The following is a 23,788-nucleotide window of genomic DNA, read 5'->3' as shown; positions in this document are numbered from 1 at the left end:
TGCTCATTTTGTTCGGCGTCTGTCGTAATCTTTCCAATAGAATCATAAATCATATGAAAAGCCATTTCATCAAAAATTGCTGTCAAGCTAGCGTGCGTTGCCAAGAAATCAAAAAAAAAGGAGCAAAGAAAAACTCTAGCTTGTGCTGATTGGAAATAAAATAATTGGAGATATATACGAAATATACTTATAATAAGAAACCAGAAACCGTTGAAAATAGGTAAAAGGGTTTAGATCTCTGTTTTTATGCAAATGTTTGTAAGAGACAGAAGGAAGCATCTCCGATAAATTATATAAATTCTTGATCGGCATCAATAGTCGAATCTATCTAGCCCCGTCCGTCTGCCTGTCCGTGTGTAGATACCCGTCGATCTCGGAAACTATCAGAGCTACAGACTTGAAATTTTGAACGTAGGTCCTCTTAATCGATTAACATCGATTTCGAAATCATATTTCCATGTAGGTTCTAGAATAGTACACACAGATCTAAACAATCTAAACAATATATAACATTGTTTAAGTCAAAAATTATTTCCTTAAAATTGAAATATCTGGAAGTTCGCATTAGGAAACATAGGAACGTAGTAAAACGTTTTATCTGACTAAAGAAATTACCAACCTTTGGTTGAGGAATATGCCTTGTTGCTTTTCAATTTGTTACACATATTCTCCAGCTCTGTTTAAGCAAGAAATAAAAGACCATGCAAACAAAGAAAGTAAAATTACTGACTCACACTTGTTAACTATGTAATTTCTCAAGTGAGTATCTTACAGATACATATGTCTATATGTATCTACAGCCATATACCATCTACCAATTACACACATAAGCAGGACTGCACCTATGCTTTATGGCTGGCCCCAAATTGCATGTTTAATTGCAATAAAAACAAGCAACGCCCACGCCCCAAAGAAAAACGCTGAAGGCAAACAGATAGACGGACGGACGGAAGGACAGGAGGACGGGAGGACGGACGGACAACGAGTCAGCGGAACAGCGAAGCATTTTCATTAAATTTTCGCACAAACTGAAAGACACAAAACAGCTGCAACAGTGCAACAGCTTCGTATGCAGCGAGGAAAATTGAAAATGAAAATGGTAGCAGAGTGCGAGAAGGGGGCTGCGGCTGGGTGGGGGTTGTGAGTGCGGCAATACGCAGAAACAAACTAATGTATAGAACTTGGGCAGCTGGACTGCAGCAGCATGCGTCTGTAACGGAGACCACATGCTGTTTAATAATAATATGAAGCAGAAGCAGAAGAAGAAGAAGCGACAGCAATTTGGCAATGCTTGCCACGCCCCAAAAAGTAAAACAAGTGGCGGCTGCTTGACTAGAAGATACGCTGCAGCAAAATTTAATTAAAAACAAATGTAATATAATCTGTTTTTAAGGAAATACAAAAGCATTTAAATATATTTTGTATGGGTGGGGTATAAAAATCGACGTATTTTCAGTTTTTCATATCCTTTTTGTAGTTACAGAGTTCAGAGATTAAAGATAAAAACAGATCAAATATCAAAAACATAAGGATTTTGGTAAATTGCATTTGGTTAGATCTTCCAATCAATTACTTTGGCTTTCAATCAATTACTTTGGCTTTTAATGCACCTTTTGCTGATTTTCTCAAAATACTGAAAATACTTTATATTTGAAAATTGTTGTTTTTTAATTTATTCTTTTTGGGTATTAAATAGAATTTAAACGATTGTTTATACAGTAGCTTGGAAAGCGTCCTCATCAAAGTTCTAGACTTGAGACCTGACTGAGGTCTAGCTCAGTTAATTTGACTATATTTGAATATCTGTTAGAACTGATGAAAGATATATGTATGTACACCCTCTTATCATAAAACAATTTATTTGTTAAAATTAAATATTTTTTATAGACTTTTATAACACCGACTATATATATAAACGATCATACCAGCTTTTCTGACTCTAGCCTCCTTTTTAATAATTTATTCCTACCCAGTTCTTTTCATTGAGCCCCATTGCAAAGAAGTGTAATATTAATTACAGGGTATTGCGGCCACAAAGCACTGCGAACTGCATAGGCCACAAGCCTGCCACTTGGTTGATGACATGTTAAAGGCCAATAAATAACCCGCCTGGTTTAATGCAGTTTTAATGAGGCACAGCTCCTAAATAGACGCCATATTAAAAGCAAAAGCAAAAACGAACTTGTTAACAAAAGACACGGTTAAAATTGTATTTTTTTAAAGACTTCTGTGCGGAAATTGCAGCAATTAACATAAATGGCAGCAAAAAATAGACAATAAAACAAAAAGTTGCACAAAAAAAAATATTAAAACAATAATAAAAACTTCCACAATTAACAATTGTTATTTGTTTACGTTAAGGTTTCAAGCTAAGTTTTTATAATTTTTAATTAAAAATGAGCCCAATCAATTTATACACTTTTTTGTGCCGTACTTTTAATTACCAAACGACTTGCAAGACCTCAAAATATATTGTGAATAATGTGAGTTTCGATCGGTTGGTTTAGTTTCGATGCCATTGACCATCGATCGATCGACGACTTGCGGCTTTGTTCAGAAAGGTCGTCTTAATTACGGAGTTGCAAAAGTTCTGAGTGTTTCAAAAGTATAACAAATATTTCCGAGAGATATTTTATTAAAGGAATAAATTATAGTGCGCAAAAAGGCGAAAAAACTTAAAATGTTTGCAATTGGAAATGAAAATAATTGAAAAAATGTAAAAAGAAAATATTTAGACATTGTTTCATTTAGACTAAATTAATATTTTAAGAAATAGTATTTTATTTAACTTGTTGTTCCTTTTAATTATTTCGAAAGGTATGAAAAGGTAAAAATTTGAGCAAATTTACTGAATTTTTCTCCGACACAAAACCTTGCCAAGTGTGAAAATCGCAATGAAAAAATGTCTTATTATACATATGTATGTATATGGGAAATTTGGGGGAAATTCACTGATTTTTCCTCATCACTTATTTTAAACCTAAATTCAATTCACAAAATGGCAAATGAAAATTGGAACCAAAGAACTGCCCTACAAAAAATGGCTGATTTGTTTGTAAATAGGAAATTTGGGGAAAATAATCTGATTTTGTCATATTATTTATTTCAAGCAATATGAATTCAAATCGCAAAATCTTGCCAAAAGGGGAAATACACCTAGAAAAAATGTCTTCTTTCTACGAAAATGGAAAATGTTGGGTAAAATGTACTGATTTTTTCTTGACACTTTTTTAAAACAATATGAATTCAATTCACAACTGTCAAACGTGAAAATCGCAATCAAGAAAGGGAAATTCACGTATAAATAAATGTTAGACTTGTCAGTAAATGGGGAATTCGAGATAAATTTACTGATTTGCAATATATGGAACTTCTGAGAATTATAAAAGCTGTCAGTTGATGTGCAACCATTTGAGGCATATGCATTTATTAGAAAATCTCTAATGCGAGAAAAATAAAAATGGCACTAAAAATGTGCCGCATGAGGATTGGCAATAGTTGAGCATTGTTTTGCCATTTTATGACGACAGTTCGAAACATTTTTAACAGCCACAAAAATGAATTTTGAATTATGCATTTAGCTGACATTAGGCTTGGAGGGGCAGAGACGAAGGAGTTGGCAGTCAGCATTTAAAACGACGGCAAATATTTATTTAATAATAATTTATGCAGCAATAAAAAGTCATTGTTGCAGTTGTTAATTTAATTGATGGCCTGTTTACTAATTGTGAGTAAATCGTTTTGCATAATTGAGGCAACAAATTCACAATAATATCGAATGCAAAAGCCAATTAAATAGGTGAAAGTTAAATATGCGTATAATAAAATTCAAGCTTCTTGTATTATCATTGCCAGACGGCTTTTTTTTTTATTATAAACGAATATGAAATGTGCACTGGCCGAATGCGAAACCATCCTATCCAGATCTTTAGAACTCAAACTGAAGCTGATGCAAACCGAAAAGTCTGGAGATGGCGGCTGATGAGACATGAAACGAAGCGACAGATGAGTTGATGGACCAGACACACTCTTTACATATACAAAACTATATACATATATACAAATATATACATACTGTATATACGCTTGCGACTGGCATGTATCATTGTGCCAGATATTTCTTAGCTTTTATTACGCATGTAGACCCAGACAAAAGCAAGAGAACTCGAGTTCTGTAAAGAATGTGCACCATACAAACAGCAGGCAGCAGAACGAGCATGACCTACCCCAAGGCGAAAATTATTATTATTTTTCTTCTTCGTCTTTTTTTTTGTTGCTTTATATGAGTTTTTTTTTATATTTTTTATTGTTGGCTGGTCGGTTGGCTGGCAAAAGGCATATTTGCCTTTGGTGTTATTACATACACCGAAATGAAGCAGTAAAATTATATACGCATGCTGAATCCTCTGCACAACCCGCTCCCGCTCCATCTCCCTCTCCCTCTGGCTACTCGGTTTCATTGTTTCAAACTGCAAGGCAATAAATGAGTAATATGGCATTAAGACAAAGTTTGCACAATGCCCGCCAACCCGCAGGCCATTGATTATGTTTGCAGTGCACTGAAATTCTACGAATGATATTACAGACATTCTATCTACATTTTTAGTGGCAGTCGCTGGAAGCTGAAACGAGCCCGAGACGTAACTTGAATTGGCTTTAAACGTTGAATACTTTTTGGGTAACAAATAAATTAAAAATAGTTAAGGTTAAGTTAAAAGAAATATGTTGGTAAGAGAATAAATGCCAAGAATTAAAGATTATATCTTGTTAATTTCTTTTTCAGCTTACAATTAATCTTGGACTTATTTGAAAGAATTAATCTGGTAAATGGAGAGAATATATTCTTTAACTTCTTAACATTAGATTAAATAAACATTAACATTAGATTAAAAATATAAAGCAACAGTCAGCTATAAATAATAGGTTAAGTATATTCAAGCAACATATGCACATTACAAAAACTCCACACCATATCACAAAACCATATACAGATCCTCAGATAACACTCCCTACTAACCCAACATAAATCAAACACAATGCATAATAACACATCGAAAATGGATAGCAACTAATTTTAGACAATTTTAAATTGTTTTAAGCACAGCGTGACATATGGGAGCCGCGATTATACGAACCCTACCTGTAAACAGACCATTGTGACTTGGCTACCGTTGAGCACACGCAGTTGTGATAAAAACTAAAACAAACTGCAGGCATGGCCTATTGCAGTGCTGCTGCACAGTTAAACATAATTTGCCATTATTTTAATACCGTCACATATCTATGAATTTATCAAATAATCAGACCGTGTCTAATGCCCAGCAATGATACTGAAAATGAGAAAAAGCAACGGAAAAAAAAAACAGAAAAAAAAAACGAATGCAACTTGGTCATAAAACACAAGAGGAAAACTGAAAGCGATTTAGCAGCGTACTCGCAGATACAAAGGCATAAAGACAAAGGCATTAAATTACAAGTGGCTAATGTAGCCAGCCCACCCTGAAAAAGCGACTAGCCAAGCAACCCGACCGACTATTCACTATATACGTATAACTTAATAGCTGCGACTATGCCAAAACTCCGTGCTGTTTGTGTGTGCTTGCCTAAACTTGATTTCAAAGTTAAACCAACCTTAACCAACATTTATAGACATCAAACGTTGCAAAAACTATGCGGCGTAAAGAAGCAAAATAGCAGCTACGAAAATTAAAGCCGAAATCCACCAAAAACAGAAACCAAAAAACGAAAAAATAAAAAATCCCCCCAAAAAAAATAGCAAAAATTTTCGTATCTCGTTTTTTATTTTTGTGTAGTTTGGTTTTAAACTTGATTTGCAAAAATTTACGTTGAAGGTGAAGTCTTGTTATTGAGGTAGGCAACAGGCAGCGTTGAGTACACGAAGTCGCGGCCAAGCAATGAAAGATGAAGCCCCAGCGCAGTTGATGGGTAATTAAGCAACTTTTGAGGCTGTAAAGTATGAATGGAAAGAGTGCGAGCGTCGAAAAGAAAAAAGAGCTGCAAAAGACCTTGAAGTTAGGCAGCGTTGCGGAGAATGGAAACAGAACCTTTATTAATAAAAGCTATGGAGAAGGGCAAGCGCTGGCAATTAGTTCCCCAAAGATTCTCAGCGTAGAAATAGAGGTAGCTGAAAGATCATAGTTTTCATTGAAAAGGTTCTGAAAGGTTTATTAAAAGTGAGATACTTTGATCTCACTATCAAAAATCAATGCAAATTTAGAGAATAAGTAAGCAGAAATACTAACAAATATGGAAAAACATTAATATATTGTATGCTTTATTAATGTTAAATAATTCCAAGCATTAGCAGTGTGTTTGACTATGTTCATTGTAAACTTAACATGCACTTTAACATGCTGATCAACTAGACTTTTGTCATATATTATATCCAAATTTAACAACTTTTGGTTGACTTTCCAAAGTTCGTTGTAAATTTAACATGTACTTTAACATGCTAGTAAACTAAGTTTCCGTATATCTAATTAATTTTACGCTATACATATTTGTTATGTTCAATCATTAAGGTGTTGAATAACACTTGTCAAAGCATTAGCCGCATGTTTTTCTATGTTCACTGTAAGCTTAACACGCACTTTAACAAGCTGATAAATTAGACTTCTGTCTTTTTAATTAGTTTTGAGTAGCTTTAGGTTCACTTTCACAATTAAGTGATTACATTAACATGTACTTTAACATGCTGATTAACTAGGTATTCGTATGTATGTAGCTGACCAAGTTCACGTTTTAAATATTTGTTATGCGAGTTGTTGATTTAACATACAATTTAAGCTGTTGAATAACATGCTTGTTCATTAAAAACTCAAAATAATGAGAAAGGAATGAAACGATGAAAAGAAACCTAACACGGTGAAGTTAATTTTAGCACAATAGTAGGTAAAATGGCAGCCCACTGCAGTCTAAAACCTGCATTTAAATAATAGTTCTGCCTGTTTAAATATGAACCAGGTATTCAGTCCATTCTAACAATGTTGTCCCACTCAAGAACTCTGAAACAACTCTGCCAACAGAGAGAGAGTGTTGACCGGTCGACGGTCCACATAAATATTTGATAATTGCACCAACCGCAATTATAATTAATAATGCAAATTGCATCGATGACAAACTGTGTATAACGAACAACAAATACGTGCATGAACATGCATTATGAATGCTAAAAACGCCTCGCGTATAAATAGGCCAATTGCTAATAGTTAATGACTTATTCGCACTGCCCTAATAAATGTGAGAAGCCCAGCAAATGTTGGGCCCCTATACAAGATCCTTTAAACGCCCATCAATCCGTTATCTAAGTAGCCCAAAAGTGTGCCTCACTATGGTCAGGTGGCCAGATTTGCCTGTGGGTAATTAGAAGGCCTCTTCTCTTGGGGTCGCGTCTGGTCTGTGTCTGCGGCTACATCAGCTGGCCGGGTTCACATTACAAAATTGGTCGATTGGTCAATAACACAAAAACGAAATAACTAGACAAAGAAATACCCCGTAGCAATAATATATTATGTGTACAGAGATAATATTAAAAAGCCATTAAAAAAGCTAGTTGCACAAAAAGTATTCAAGCCATAAATCCACAAAAGTTGTCCGTAAGGAAACTTTTAGATTTGGGTTTAGCGGGAGAAGCGCTAAAAAAACTTTGCCTAACTTGAACTTTACTTGGTAACTAGCCTATCTCTGGCTTTTACAAAGAGTTCTGTTTTGATTATTATCGATACATATCGATTCTACATTTTTCAACTCTAATATACCCTCTCACGAGCACAGGGTATCAAAGAAAAAAATATGCTGAGGTAAGTAGCATGTAATTAATATTTTGACATAGAGAATACTAAACAGTTTCCAATATGCATAAGATGCCAATCCAATTTCGACTTTTGCCAAGACAAAAATAATATATATATATAATAGGCATAATGACTGAGATGGATCATGTATCAAATGTTGTTTACGATAAACAACATGCGCAGGTTTGTGTACTTATTGCTGCTGTTGTGGGTGATTGACACATCGAGGCATGTGTTGGGCCAAAGTTGTAGGCGCGATTAAGGCTGTGGCACGTACTTTGCATGCTGCGTAGGCGTCTAGGCTGATGTGCAGGCGTACAAAAAGCTGGCTGCTACGACAAAGATAGATGCAAAAGTTTGACTAATTATTCCCAGAAATACTGATATATTTTTGGGTGCGAAGCGTGCGAAATACAGGCTTATTAATTGACAATGGAATATGATAAAAAAATATATATACTTGATTGATTTTTAGATATACGTATATTACTCTTTCAATAATAATATTGATTAAAACAAATAACAAGTTTAAGAATTGATAAAACTAAAAAAACAGACGGAGAAAAATGTTTGATCCGACAAAAAGCTGACTGTTATGAACTTTAAGTTGACTTTAAATAGAGCATACAGACAAAAGCTGATCGCTTGCCAAAGTAAGACTTCTAGACAAAGTATGACACATGACTTCACAGATTTAATAAAACCCTTTTAAGCTGAGAGTTTATTTCTTTATCCGTGCTAAAGACTCTGCTTAAAGTCGAAGCAAAGAAACTATCAAATATTGAAAGCAATTCGCAATGCATACAGCGAGTCAAGAGAAAGAATGAACGAATGCATGAAGTATGTAATAAGAGAAATGAAAATGATTTTTCTAACCAGAATATCAGCCAGCGCGTCTGAATGAAGAAAAACCGAACGAAACGCAAAACTGCAATTGCGCTGTCTGCATATAAATTATGGTGGGGTGACCAATCGGAGCTAACCCCAACGACTTAATAGTCAGCCAAAGTCTTCTAGAGAAATGCGTCTGATAAGGATAAAAATAAAATGCAATAATTTTATTATTTTCTCTTCTTTTTTGTTCCACAAAGTACAGCGCTACTGCATTAGCTGTGGCTAGGGGGCGGGGTCAGGGCTTATAACAAAGCATAGTCATAAAAAAAGTTATCCATGCTCAGCTCGCGAGCGCGTGTGTGTATGTGTGTGTGTGTGTGTGTGTGTTTGGGGCGTCAGCGCGACGGGACATTGGAATTTTCATCAAAGTTTTTTCGCAGTCCAAAAAAGAGCAGCAGAAGACGCCCAAAATCGAGCTACAGATACAGATACAGATACACACGATAGATAGATACAGCTACATTCATTACAGCGCAAATGTAAGATAAAAATTACTTGTGGGCGAAATCTACTTGGCCACGCCCCACCGCGCCAATTAGGGCGCACTTTAAACTCAACTTGAGCAATAAGCGAGCAACAAATATAAAACAATAAAAAAAAATCAAATAAATAACAAGCCATATTCATAGGCATTGCCGCATTCATTGATTCTTATGTAAGCGGCTTATAATTTTTATTTTATTTTTTTGTTTTTGTTTTTTTCTCTTTCTAGAAAACTGATTTCGTTTTGTTGTTGGGCGTTGTTGAGCTTGTGTGGGCGTTGTTTGTTGTTTCTCCGGTTGTTGTTGCTTTAGAAATTATATGAAATTTTCAACGTAGTTGTTGCCAAATGGAAATTGTGTGTTTTCAGGCACTTGGCTCGCAAAATTATAGATGATTTTTGTTGTCTACTTTTGTTTGTTGCTTTGTCGTGCCCAAGTATCTAAATTGCTTGAAGATAAAATTTGAAACTGATTTAAAAATTAAGCTGGCCCAAAGCGTCGGACAAATTGAAGTGAAGCGTGAATGTGGACAATCAAATGCTTTTCACTATGGGAAACAGTTTCAACCGAAGTAGGCCGTAGGCAAATAGAACAAGTCCGGGGCCTAGATGAAAATGCAAACATAAAAGCCTAAACCTAATCAGTGTCCAATTTGTGAAAGCTGCTTGGGAATTGCAATTTATATGCTACTTTAACAGACTACATATAATTTATGACAGAAATAAAACTATTTAAAATGAGAAAGAGGGATATCTTCAGCACGCCGTAGATTTTATACCCTTGTAAATATGTGAACATAGTGAAGCTCGTAAATGCTGAATTTGATGAGAAATGTATTTGGAAAACGGAATATTTTGCCAAATATGAACCTACTTTTCGATCGATCGAAATAGTGGTCCGATATGGCCGATATAGTGGTCCGATCGTGCACATTTCGTGATATAATTATAAAATCTCTATAAGGGCATACAAATAATTGATTGAAAATCAATCTAAATTCTGGATTGGAGGATTGTCAGGTGTAAGGCCTTTTAGAAATAACATTTACCTATATATTTTTGAACTATTTCTCATTTAATTTGTTTTGCTGTGCAGAATAATCGTATGTTTTTATACATTTTTATTCATCCGCAAAGATTTGTAGATATTTATTATAGCTTAATAATTATTATTATTTTATTTTATACTAGCGGGTATAACCCGGCCTTGCCCGTGGCACGTATGTTATAAAATCAATGTTCTCAAGCAAATTTGAAATGATTTTGAAACTGATCGGACGGTAAACAAATAACTTTCATACAAACGTTTTCCGCCAATTTACCACTGTTGCGAGTGGAATTTCTCAAATCGCTGAAACACGTATTCATTACATTCTTATGTAGAGCTTTGAAAATGAGTTTGAAGCAAATCGGACACAATTTAAAACTTCGCACAAAAAATCTTTGAGTCGCATTCCACCCGAAAAAGTTTGGATTCTGCGAAAAGTGTGAAACACGTCTCAAATGATTTTTCTTATAGATCTTTGGAAATGAATTTGAGCGCGAAACGTCACCCACCAAATTTTTGACCTCCATTTCCACCAAGGAGGAACGGATTTTTCGAAAAGTGAGAAACACCCCTCAAATGAATTTGAACAAAGATCTTTGAACATGAGTTTGAGGCCGATCGGATGGTAAACAAAAAAGTTACATACAAACGTTTTTCGCGAATTTTCCACACTTGCGGGTGGAATTTCCCGAAACCCCGTCTTAACGTGCACCTACATCACATAAGGTAGCTACAGTGAAAATTTCAGCTTCCTAGCTCTTACGGTTTGGGCTGTGCGTTGATCACCAGTCAGTCAGTCAGTCAGTCAGTCAGTCAGTCAGTCAGGACAAACAGTTTTATATATAGAGATTGAGAATATTGCAGTTAACTAAGGATTTTATATGTATTTCTTATGCATATCTTTCACTTTAATTCCTAGGCACTAGTTTATATACCATTAGTTAATATTTTATGCTCTACTGCAATTAGTTTATTATTAATATGAAAATTTTTTTGTTATTTGTAGATATTCTTGGAATAATAGAATTAATGAATTTAAATAATTATATGCTTTTATTCAGGAGATCTTTCACTTTCAGTCCTATTTTATTGCGCTACTGCCAACAGTTTATAATTATTTAATTAAAATTGATTGAGATTATTAGATTTGTCTTAATAATTTGTCTTAATATACACATCTTTCTTTGTCAAGGCAACATCTATCAAACTTTGGGCAGGATTATCCAAGCAGCAATTAGTCAGACGCATGTAATCCGCAAATCGGTTGCGACACGTTCAGATACAAAAGTATCTGAAAGCCCAAAAGCCGGGTAACTAGTCAAACTTTTAGTTTAAAGGCAATGCACAAACAATTAAAAGTTTTAACACTGTTTGCGTAGTTGTTGTCGCTTGTTGCTTGATTTGACAACAAAACGCTGCAATAGCAATTAAATTGCTTTTTGCTTTTGTTGTAGGCTCATTTCAAGACGAGCGCAATTAAAATGAGAAACTTTATTCATATTGTCGTTGTTTTTGTTGTTGTTTTTGCTGTTGTTGTTGTTTTTGCTGTTAGCCACACTAATTGCGATTGACAAAAGTGAAAGTGGGAGCGCAAAGCGAGCAAAACATTCAAAAATTAATAGATTTATATGAGGTACTAAATAAAATTGAAAAAAATAAATAAATAAAATATGTGTGTATATACTGCAATGCCTGTTATTACGTGGGCGCGAACACAAAGCCACGACTTGTTGTTGGCCATTGATAAAAAAAAAAAAACGGGCGAAACAAAACTAGGTTTTTATTTTTCTACTCGTTTTCTAGGCCCGCACAAAGCCTTTGGTTTGTCTACAGTTGATGAGTAATTTACAGGCATTTTTCTATGCCAACTTTTTTAGGCGCTGTTAGTTGCATATCTATTGCTGCCGTTGCCTCTGCCTCTGAAATAGTTTCAGTTTCAGTTTCGGTTTCAGTTTTTCAACTTGCCATGAAATATGAAACAACTTTATTTCATTGTCAGTGGGTCTGTGTGGTTGGAAAAACCGGCTAAGCTGGGGCCGGAGCCAGGCCCAAAAAACAGCCTAGCGCGCTAGAAAACAAAAAAAATGGTAACGAAACGAAACCAAACGAAAGTGAAAGTAGGCCAAACTCATCAGCGTGGCCGAGAGAGGCTTCACTGTGCTTGGGCTGTGTGCTTGTAGGCCTAAACCCAAAAACCGTTTGCACTCGTAACTCTATCTGAAATGTCTGTCTGTCCCACTCTGACAGTCTACCCCTCTCTTTTTTGCATGTATTTATTTCTCATTCGTGGAGCCGCAATTTTGCGTCTTTGGTTTATTTCACTTTCGTTTTCTGTTGCCGCATCAAAGAAAAGTGAAAATTATGCAGTGAAAATGTTCAACAGACGTTGCGTTGATTTAGTCATTAAATGTTGCTGCCTGCACTGGGAAAGTGGCATAAAATTCGAATGGATTTCATATATACTCATTTATGTGTGTGTATGTGTGTACAGTGTAAATTGAGTTGAACGCAGCTCTTATATTTACATAACTATATATATCTTTTTATCTAAATTGTTGCCTAAGAAACTTGTTTATATGCGCCCAAAATATATAACAATTGCTTAAGCAGAGTATCTTCAAGACTTGCTGAGTTACCTCAAATAGTCTTAACTATTTATAAATCTATTTACAGGCAATTAAATAACCTTGAACCTTGAAAATTGCAAAGTTATCATATTGAACTAAGGCATATTATAATCGACATATATCTTATTATAACACATAATGTTTAAAGATAAAATCCAGACACAATTCTCTTACAATTCACTCTTTGATCTGTTATATATTTATTTAAAATATTATTTATTGAATTGTTTATTTCAACTTTTATGAAATTGTCTCTGCCAAGTAAAACAACAAGTATATGATTTAACAAACTGCTCTCTAAATGCGCTCAACACAACAAATAATATATTTCAACAATAATTCAACTAAGCTCCTTCAATAAATTCGGCTGCACTTTTATAACAGTATATATATTCAATCACATGATCACATTCTATATGGCTTAAGAAACATCTCCCACGCTGGCCGTAAACCCGAAATGGTCACAAAAACAATATAAAGAGACGAGCATTTGGTGCAAGTCAAATAATAAAAATCGCCACAAATTTCCACGCGGTGTTCAGTTTAACTAATATAAAAAGGTCATAAAATCAATTTCAATCAAAAGCTGAGAAAAAAACAAATGAAACGAAATACCAAAACAAACTTGAGAAATTATGAGCGGCAATAGAAACGCCGAAACGATGTCGGCGAAAAAATGTGCCACAAAAACCCAAGAACCCAAATTGAAAGCTATAAATCAAAGGCCGAAATATGCGCAAAAATATTTGAGAACAAGATTGAGCCACAGACAATGCAGAGAATCTCAATCTGCCTCGCTCTCTCCCTCACTCTCTCTTTCTCTCTCTCTCTATCTCTCTCGAATTTTATAGCTAAATTTGGTGGCAAGGTGTCGTAGACTTTGCGTGACCCGACGCCGCCATTGCCGCTGCCAGTTAAGTGGAAGATACATTTGTATCTGGAGTGTTTTGTTAGTTTGTCGCTACATTTGTATCTGTGAGATACACATGACAACGTCGACGACTGCCAGAACGTGCAATTAATGATAGCTGATTTCGGGGCGTGATGTCGCAATATTCAATGAGCTTCTAATGACTCGCACATGAGCCCATATATCATCTTCTGTTTTTTTTTTCGTGCTCGTCTGCAAATACAGTTAGTTATTTTTTCTGGCCCAAGTCTAGACCAGGTAAACTTACAGATACAGCAACAGCAGCCGCTAAATTCAGAAGCTGCGTGTCTTATAACATGTGATTGTTGTATTTTTCCGTTGCTTAAGGAATTTTGACGAGTTCGCTGAGGCATTTTTAAACAACGAAAATTTAGATAGATGTGCGCTTTTTGGCTAATGTTCAATAAATTTTGAAATACAAATTTGAAAATATGCAAAAGATTTGTTGTTAAGAATTTACTTAATTAACTCATTAAACTCTTGAAATATAATATTTAATTTAAATAGCCCAATATTGATTAATCTATATAATGCGTGGAAATATAAATTCTCCTCAATTATTCTCTTAATAATACTTAATTCCTTGAAAATACGCTGTACCCAAAAGTGCAAAAACGTAGCTACTTATTTTTGTCGAATACAACACTCAAAACTACTCATTGTTATAGATACAATACTTTGAGTATTTTAAATATAGTGGTGAGTGCGGTATAGACTGTTTAATTTTCTAAAATGCACTTATTCTTTCAATTTAATTACTTTAAAATATAAAGCTCAATACTACTCATTCTTCTAAAATGCAATACTCAAAATGACTCATTCTCCTCAATGCTACTTTCCGAACATTTTAACAAATATTTTTATGTTCCTTTTATGTGTTTTTTTTTTCATTTGCTGTTACTGACATTTGATGTGCGCTAGTCCAGGCAGAAATCTTTGTAAATGCTGAGTCAGCCCTGAAGCTGACATATAAGACTCCAACTAGTCATTCATTCATCTTAATGCCACTTTTGGCTTGTTTTATCTCTCGAGTTCTTTGTGCTCAAGTTTATTTTCATTTCTCCTCTTTTTATTTTATGTTTTGTTTTGTGCACTTACCCTGCATTTTCGGCTGCAGCAATTGACATCTGTTGTTGGGGCTCATCTGTTAGCTGCAGCGTTAGATGTGCCCGTCGTTGTTTTTGCTGCTGTTGTTGTTTTTGTTGTTAATGTTGTGCTTGTCGTTGATTTGATGTCTAACTGTGGGGGCTACACATAAAAACGCGCTACGAAACGTAAATGAAACACTGCAATGAAAGAAAACAAGATAAAATTTTATTAACATTTTTGTACAATTCTTTTTAATACTTTTATGGCATTATTTTATTATTTTTTTAACAAAACGTTGTTGGGCTTGACACAAGTTGCCTCACTCGACACTCGCACACACACACACACACAAACACAACCACACACACTGGGAGCATTTTGCCTCGGGAAAAGAAGAAAAACTGGCAAAAGCAAATGCCAGCTGGCCACTTGAAGACTCAAGTTACAAGAAACACTTAGGGTCGAGCCGCCTTCGGCCCTACCCCGCAAATCTTCCTTGCCCCCGACTCGGCTCGCTTCATCCAGTTGCCCAAAAAGAAAACTCTACAACACCAACGCGCAGCCCAGGCGAAATTAGTAAAAGGCGCCAAGTGTGAATCTCTCTATGCAAAAAGGGGGAAGCGAAGAGGTCACGGGGTCGCAGGGGCAGACATTATGTAGGGGGCCTTTGTGTGTTGCCGCTGGCCAAGTGCAAGTTTTTCTTTTCGGCAAGCAAGGGTTAATGCTTATGTCTAAATGTATGCTAAAAATACGCACAGTGGTCAAAATTTGTATGTTATTAAAGACGTTTTTGCAAATTCTGTTTAGTGTTATTTGATGCCCGATAAGATGCGGCTAAAAAAAAAGAAAAAGGCACTTAGCTAGGCTAAGGCTTCTGTACTTGGGAAATATTTTTATAAATAATTTATTTAAATAAAATTGTTTTTATAACTTATTTGATTTATAATTTTAGAAATTACAAATTAATATAGTTATTCGTAAATTTAAACGAGATATAAATTAACCAAATTTAGGATGGGTATTTAAATAAATATGTCGATTTAAGTAGTTAATAGTTTTAACAATGTGTTTCTTTTAATATCTGATTCTCAAATTCTTCGTTAAATTATTTTAACTTTTCTAGGCTAAAAGTATGATTTAAAATCAACTGATATTGTTTTATAGAATAATTTTAAAGTTATGCCAAGAATCGAGAAGATATTTTAAATAATTATAAGTTTTTCACGGCAGCATTTACTTAATTAAACTACGTCCGATACGACAACTCCAATGGTTAACCCTATATTAAACCCTCTTACAATGTGTGTTTGTATGTTTGTGTGTGTGTGTGTGTGTGTGTGTGCTTTGAGCTTGAGAAGCTGCTGTTGAGGCTTTTGCTTTATCTTCTTTGCCTGTTCTCTCCTCTTATAAGCTCATCAGCTGCATAATCCGAATGTGAGACAACGCATTCAGTTGCTACACGTGCGTGTGTGTGTGTGTGTGCGAGTATTTTTTCCCTTGTTGCTAACGTGTCGTATACTCAACGCAGCCACCACCCAACAACAACAACAAAATATTTGTTGTATTTTTTTTTTCATATTTTTTATTTTGCTGCTGCATTCTTGTTGCCTTTATATATTTTCGCACTGAGAGATACACATGGATAGAGAGAGCGACAGCGAGAGAGGGAAAGGGAGAGAGAGAATGCTTTATTGTATTTGCTTTTTAAGCAAACAGCAACATTTGCTGTCGCACACACACACGCACAACAACTGCAACTGCAATGCGTTTTGTTTTTGTTTTATTATTTTCTCTTATTGTTTTTGCCTTTGGCTGTGCGCACACACCCCCTTCCCCCCTTTCCCTATCCCCTTGCAATGCCTTGCCCTGCCCCGAGCAGCAAAAACATGTTTTATATAATTTCCTGTACGCGTGGCACAAAAGCAGAAGCATAATCTCTGTCTCTGTCTCAGTCTCTGTCTCCCTCTCTCTCTCTCTCTCTCTCTGTCCCCCTCTTTCGCCCCTCTCGCTCTCTGGCATTCTTTTGTCATGTGTTTTTACTGATAATAATGCATTTGCTCTTGCTCTTGCTGTTGTTGTTGCTGCTTGTCATTGTTAATAATTGTTGCTTTTTGTTGCGTTGTGTGGGCGCCTTTAGATATGTATATAGATACATTTATATATACATGTATATACATCTGATATCTGGTAAACGTATGTATTATATATATTTTGTTGCACTGTGTAAATTGCATTTCATATATTTTCTCTTGTCTTTTGATTGATTAAAACAAAGCGCATTGTTTTCTTCTTGTCAGGAACTGGCGAGCAAAACATAAACTCATCACATTTTTCTCTATGTGCATTTGTGGGCGTGGCAGCCAAAGAGAAAACACGAGTATAGGATAAAGATTATCAGTTGACAAGTAATAAACAAGTTTTAGGGTAAAGTATATTAAATTTTGTGTGATATTCAACAATTAATAGAGACTAGAAACAGAAGACATGTAAGGGCTGCTAAATATGAAAAGCATATCAATTACAGGTCCAAGGCTGAACGTAGCTTTGTTGCACCAATCTATAGCAATTTACATACACACAGAAACAGTCTGCTTTACCTGTTAATATACCCACGGATTTTACCCACACACGTAGCTGGGTATTACAATCAGCGCATAAATCCCCAATGGCCCTGTGGCAGCATGTTTCGCTTGATCCCCACACAAAATCCAATGGCAGCACAACTTTTGACAGTCGCTCCCAGGCACTCGCAATTGAGTGTAATTTTAATTTAATTAAAATCTAAGCACGTCTTGCGAAATATAAGAAATACTATAATTACGTTTCGACATGAGAATTTTCGCTGAAATCGCTCAACACTAAAACTACAAGCAACCACAACAGCAACAACAACAACAACAAAAGCTACAAAAACTTCTTACGTTTCTAAACGGTGATTTAGCCATTAAGTTAACGGTAAAATGTGCAGAATCTTGCGCTCAGACAAAGCAACAAACGAAGCTTAAGTAGAAGTTTTGCCAGCATAAAACCGCTGCTCAGGGGGAGGGCGGGCTGGTCGGTGTCAGGCACAGGTAGGCAGGCAATATAGCTTTTTCGTATGCTCGCTTTGTGCCGCTCTTCGCCGCGACTGGGTAGCCGTTGCATAACTGAGCGGCTCTCTCAGAGAGCGAGAGAGTGATGTTTCATATTGGAGCTTGCAATGAGCCAAACTTGCGCTCGCGAGTCTTTTATGCTCAGGTTCTTGATGGGTTTTTATCTCTCATAAAACAGCCGGCAAATCTGTTTCGTTGTGTGCGTGGCTACGTCTGCGCGTTATGCAACCAGAACAGAACACAAGAACAACAACAACAACAACAACGGCAAACGATAAGGCAAAACCCAAAACCAAAATGCACATTCCAACAATTTCACTCAAGCGACAATCAAACAATTTGTCAATTCGTCATGCGCTCCAGTCACGGAAATACAAATAAGCGCAGCAGCAAGCTGCGATATTATTAAGTATTTCTCTTCTTTTTTTTTTTGGTTATTTGTTTACTCCCGAAATTTACACGCAATAAATAAATACAACGCGCACAAAGAGGCAGGCTGCCTGGCAGGCAGGCAGCAAGTGTGGGAGAGGGAGAGAGAGAGAGAGGCAGCGAGTGAGCAGGGCAAACGTGTGCTGGCTGCGACTATCAAAATGCGTTTTGTTTACGTTTTGCCTGCCACTCGATGCCTCAATGCAGTTTTTTTATACATGTATACACATATATATTTTTTCTACAGTCGCTGATAAAAATAAAACCACAAACAACATTTGAAGCGTCGACAAAAAAGCAAACAACTTCCAGACTTGTGTAAAAAATATCTCAAGCGCAAAAAGGCAGAAGACAAGAAGAGGTGGCCGAATAGAGAGGGGTAGAGAAAGAGAGAGAGGGTGAGATGTGCCACGAACGGCGCTTTTAATTAACATGGCTTTGTGAAAATTTAGTGAATTTCATTTGATGAACTGGCGTGTTAATTAACAGTACCCACAGCTCCAGAGATCCAGATCCCGAGACTCTATTATCTCTCCGCTGTGTGGACCTTATCGTAATAAGAAGCTGTAGATTACGGAGCAGTCGCTTGCAACTAATAGCTTAAGATTGGATATCAACTCTATGCTACATGCATACATATAACTCAGCTATATGCGTGTGTATTGGTAAATGTGCTAGTATTGGTGAGCTTTAAGCACACTGCACTTCGGCACTGTGCCGAGCTTTCAGCTTGCAAGCCATCTGGGTCTGTGTGTCATGTACGTGAGCTCCCATTAGAAATCAGATATGGACACTTTAAGCCACATATGTATGTGTGAGTAAAATCATTGCAAAGCACAAGGGTTTGCAATTATGTATAGTCATATTTTTTTAACTAAATGAAACATCAAGATCTTATCAAATGTGTATTTAAATACTTATATTTTTTTCTTAATAATCTGTCAATTTCATGCTGAGAATTATGATTACTTTTAATATATAAGTTTTTAAAAAATGTCAAACGTTTACACAAGTTTTTTTTTTCGAATCTTTTCTATAGAAAACCAGTGAAAATCTTAATCTTGCGTAAACTTTTCTATGGAAAACTAATCAAACATTAAGCTTGTGTAAATGTGTTAATTTTAAAGATAATATTTGTTACCATATGTAAAATATTACTAATGATGTTTAATGCCCTTTATATGGAAGATGAATATATTTAAACGTAGGAATAGAACACAATTTTTTAGAATTTTAATTAAGATATATATTTCTGATGTGTGTAAATATATCGTTTAAAATTGTATGTCAAATAGAATTTGTTTATTTGTTTTGCAATGAATCGTACAGCAATTTTGGTTACAGCCTGATAAGTATGATATATTTAGAGGCTAAGCTTTATTAAATGGACAGAGGTGTAAAAATTCTATTAAATCAATATAATTGTACTCATTTTGCGTTGAGCTACGATGCAAGCGACTTAAATTTTACCCATTATACACATTTTGAAATAGCAAGGTGCACTTTCTTAGTCACCTGCAGCTACAACCCTTAACTCTAAATATATTTTGTTGTTGATTCTGTATCAAAACCATTTCATAAATCTGTTAGAATTTGATCTCTCAGAACTGTGCGGAATTATAATAAAAATCATTTTGCATAAAATGCAAGGTCGTATAAGCAAATAAAAAAAAATTCCACCCGCAAGTGTGGAAGAAACGTGAAAAATGGATATATGAAACTTTTTAATTAACATACAATTTTTGAGTTAATATGTTTTGTTTTATTAATCTTATTATTTTTACTTTTATTTATTATTATTACTTTGTTTAAGATACCTTGAGAATACTTGAGATACATTTGGAAGCGCGTGTTAAGTGCGCTGGCTCTCAGAGATAGCATTTCGTTTGTTGAACAATTTCGCTTATTTACTTAGCATTATTAATGTCTGGTTATTGTTATTGTTGTTTGTACTCCTTATTGGGGGCACAGCGTGTCGCTAAAAATGGTTGTACGTTTTCTTGCGTACGCGACAGTAAAATATTTTGCGCTTTTCGCTTATTTTATATATTTGTATTGTTTGTGTAAAAATATGAAGAAAATAAAATGAGTTTATGTATTTTAAACTGACCTCATTACGAGCGGTTGCTCAAGCGATTGTCGTGTGACAAATGTAACTGAAGATTTGCTTGGAATTTTAAGCTATTCTTAAACCCAAATTATAGTTGCAAAAGTAGACGAACTTTTGAAGCACCTTTAGGGCATTTTAACAACATAAAATTGCTTTTGTTGCATGAGTAATTTGTAGACATTTCGTACGACAAATGTAACCATAAAAGCAAAACAACAAAATAACATTCACCGAACCTCTTCCCCCCATAATTAAAGTGGTTGATAAGCCACAATGGAAGCACAGCGACCACTGTTCTTATCTGGCGGGCCATTATTATTGTATCAGTTGTAAAAAAAAGTACTCCAATGAGTATTGACTGTAGTCAAAAGTTTTACAGGTGCCTTCCCCCACACCTTAGCTGTGGCTAAATTTTAAAGGCAAGGTCTTTTAATTTCTGCAGCTGTCTCGTAACTCAGCCTAAAAGCCAATTAATCAAGCGTATACAAAATAATTTTGAATATAATTTACACATTATTTACGGTACATGTCTTTTCCGCTCTGTCGAATTACTTATATAAGTAATTGTTTATTTTATTTCGGATTAAATGCGATTGGTAAAAATGTCACGTAAATAATTTTTTTTTGTTTAGCTTTGGGTGGGTCGCTTTAGGAAAGCACGTGAGGAAGGGAGTACGAAAATGAATGCTTGAAGTCTTACCAAACATAAACTTATAAAGTTTATTAGATAGGAAAATTTTCATCAGAAGAGATTATATCTTTGAGAGTTAAACAAAAATTTATGGAAATAACATACTTTGCTGCTCATCGAATAACTTAAGGTTCGCCCAAAGTAAGCTTCGCCTCAGGATATATTATAAATTCTGAAGATAAATTATAAACATTGCCAGCAGCCTTAATAATTTAAAGCTTGATTGAATCTAACATGAACCATTCATATATGTAAAGAGAAAACCATATGAACCTTTATAAAAAATATAATATATATATAATATAACCTCCAATAAACTTAACACTTGATTTAAGAAAATTTAAAAAAAAGTACAAAAAACTAGAACACAATTAAATATTCTTCAAGCAGTTTTTGATAATAATATATTGTTTTAATGTACATCTTAAAGGTTATATTTCTTAAAACCACAAATTTTGTTTGAATTAATTTTTTTTTTTTTTTGTGTTAAAATTCGTTTATTTACCGCTCTGTTACTCTTGATTAGCAACGTTTTAATTAATATCTTCAAGTAATTATTTTAAATGTGTATTTGAACCATAAATTAGAGATTAATATAACTATATATATATTCAGAAATTCTAACAAACATGCATTTAAAAACAAATATAAGAAATTAATAAAAAATAATGTTTGATCAAAAAAGCTTTTAGCTTTAAGGCTCGAGTACTTGGTTTCATTGGCAAGTTTCCTAAGCTATTTGTTTCTGCAGCATTTTTATCGAACAGGATATGGCTAACATTTGAGAACTCCCTAAGCTCCAAGCACTTTAAAAGTCATTAAAATTGCGCAAGACACGCTCAAACGACAACTTCACGATCATTTTTATTGGTGATTACCTCAGGCGCATAACAATTTCCAACAGACTTTAATCCGAAAGCCCTGCCTACAAATGAAGCCAACTTATCAGTTACCAAAGCTATTTCCGCATAGCGCACAAGTTACAAGAAGAAGAAGAAGCAGAATAATAAGAAGAAGAAAAGACCCATAGACGTAGAACTCGTATAGCTATCAAGCTGTGGGCATGGGCCATGAAAAGAGCCATGGAAATGGAAATGTTAGGGAAAGGTCTTTCAATATGCATGTGTGTGTGTGTGTGTGTGTGTGCGTGTGCGTGTGCATAGGGGCACATGTTTTGCATATCAGCTCTGCCCCTGCACCCAGCGGGGGGAAACGACGGCAACCGTTGGCTGAAGACCAATTCGAGTAGATACGAAAACGCAGCAACAAGTAAGCAAAATTACGAGGGAGGTGTGCTCGGGTTTACGTGTCTGGAATGCTTGACGGACTACGAAATACAACTGAGAAATAAAATTAAAAAATAAAATACAAAAACAAAAAACACAAGAAAAAACAGCACATGGCATAGCATTTGAATGTTTTTTAACTGTTTGCGGTGCGTTCGCGGCAGCTGTTTAAATTTTGTTACTGATAACGCCAACGTGAACAAAACAGCCAGATAGAAAATTTATCTGCAGGTTGCCGAACATTAAATACCCTAACACACATGTAACTCTTAAGCTAGACAACAATTTTTAAAGCCAAGTTATTATCTCCAATAGTATCTAAATTATAAAACGTTTGGCTCCAGATGAAATATAAAGCACAGTTTGGTTTATTTGAGCGGAAACCAAAAATGTTTTTAGGCAAGAGCTATATTTTTAACTAGCTATATCTTTTTTAAGCATAATAAATAATAAATGCAAATAACTATTTTCGCTTTCTAACCGATAGTTCCTATGGCAGATATAGTACTCAAATAAAATGTAAAAATATATTAATTTTTATAATACTATATATCTATCTATCATATGTAACAACATATATGTGTATATAAATGAAGGGCTGGCAACTCTGCCAGATATAGCCGATAAAATGTTAGATGTCTGTTGTGTAACAGAAGCAATGTTAAGAGGAGCATACGATATTATAGAGACTTGTATAATTGTACCCAAAAGTAACCAAATTTGTCAAGTATAGAATAACCAATGTATCCAGATTAAGCCAAAAGATGATAACGTGAATCTAATATTTCCAGAAAATTGATCTCTACCAAACTATATATGTTATACAAATATAAGAAGCTAATTTAGAAACAAATGCTCCTGACTAGATAACATAGTCTTCCAAAAAAACTACAAGAAATTTAATTTGGAATCGAAGCTGATTTCTTCAATGCCTTACACATTTTGCGACCCAAGCATAATACCCCCCAAAAAGTGTATAGAAATGCGGTTTTAGCATTTCCATTCGATAGCTGTTTCAAAAACTGGCACACAGAGTAACAGAGCCACGCGGAGAGACCCGTTTCGGATGTACGAGGCACCCACAAAAGCCTTTTGTACTTGCGCAAATGAATTTTAGCATTAAATGTTGAGTAAATACAAATGTTTGGGTTTTCCAATGTTAAAAATGGGTTAGTTTGCACAAAAACCGTGTTTTTTTCATTTTTTATAAATAAATGAAACGCAACATAAATCAACGTAAATAATATGCTCAAATTCCGCGAGTCTGCAGCCAAAATTCGTCGTATATTAAAACAA

General features: G+C 35.0%; 1 protein-coding gene across 5 annotated transcripts in view; it reads right to left on the bottom strand.

The window, feature by feature from the left end:
- The window catches only part of tai (taiman), a 123,316-nt gene that overhangs the window by 63,855 nt on the left and 35,673 nt on the right, over nucleotides 1–23,788 (bottom strand). For all 5 annotated transcript variants that reach the window (XM_064697305.1, XM_064697308.1, XM_064697309.1 and 2 more), the window contains exon 2: nucleotides 14,894–15,081. In XM_064697305.1, coding sequence (XP_064553375.1) covers nucleotides 14,894–14,922 — 29 coding nt within the window. In that variant the 5' untranslated portion in view covers nucleotides 14,923–15,081. The remainder of the gene's footprint in view (nucleotides 1–14,893; nucleotides 15,082–23,788) is intronic.

This window comes from Drosophila montana, unplaced genomic scaffold, assembly GCF_035044405.1.
Source record: "Drosophila montana isolate Dmon_TW-CO22-7 unplaced genomic scaffold, ASM3504440v1 contig_402_1, whole genome shotgun sequence".
NCBI classification, from domain to species: domain Eukaryota; kingdom Metazoa; phylum Arthropoda; class Insecta; order Diptera; family Drosophilidae; genus Drosophila; species Drosophila montana.
This window is presented reverse-complemented; position numbering and strand designations above follow the sequence as displayed.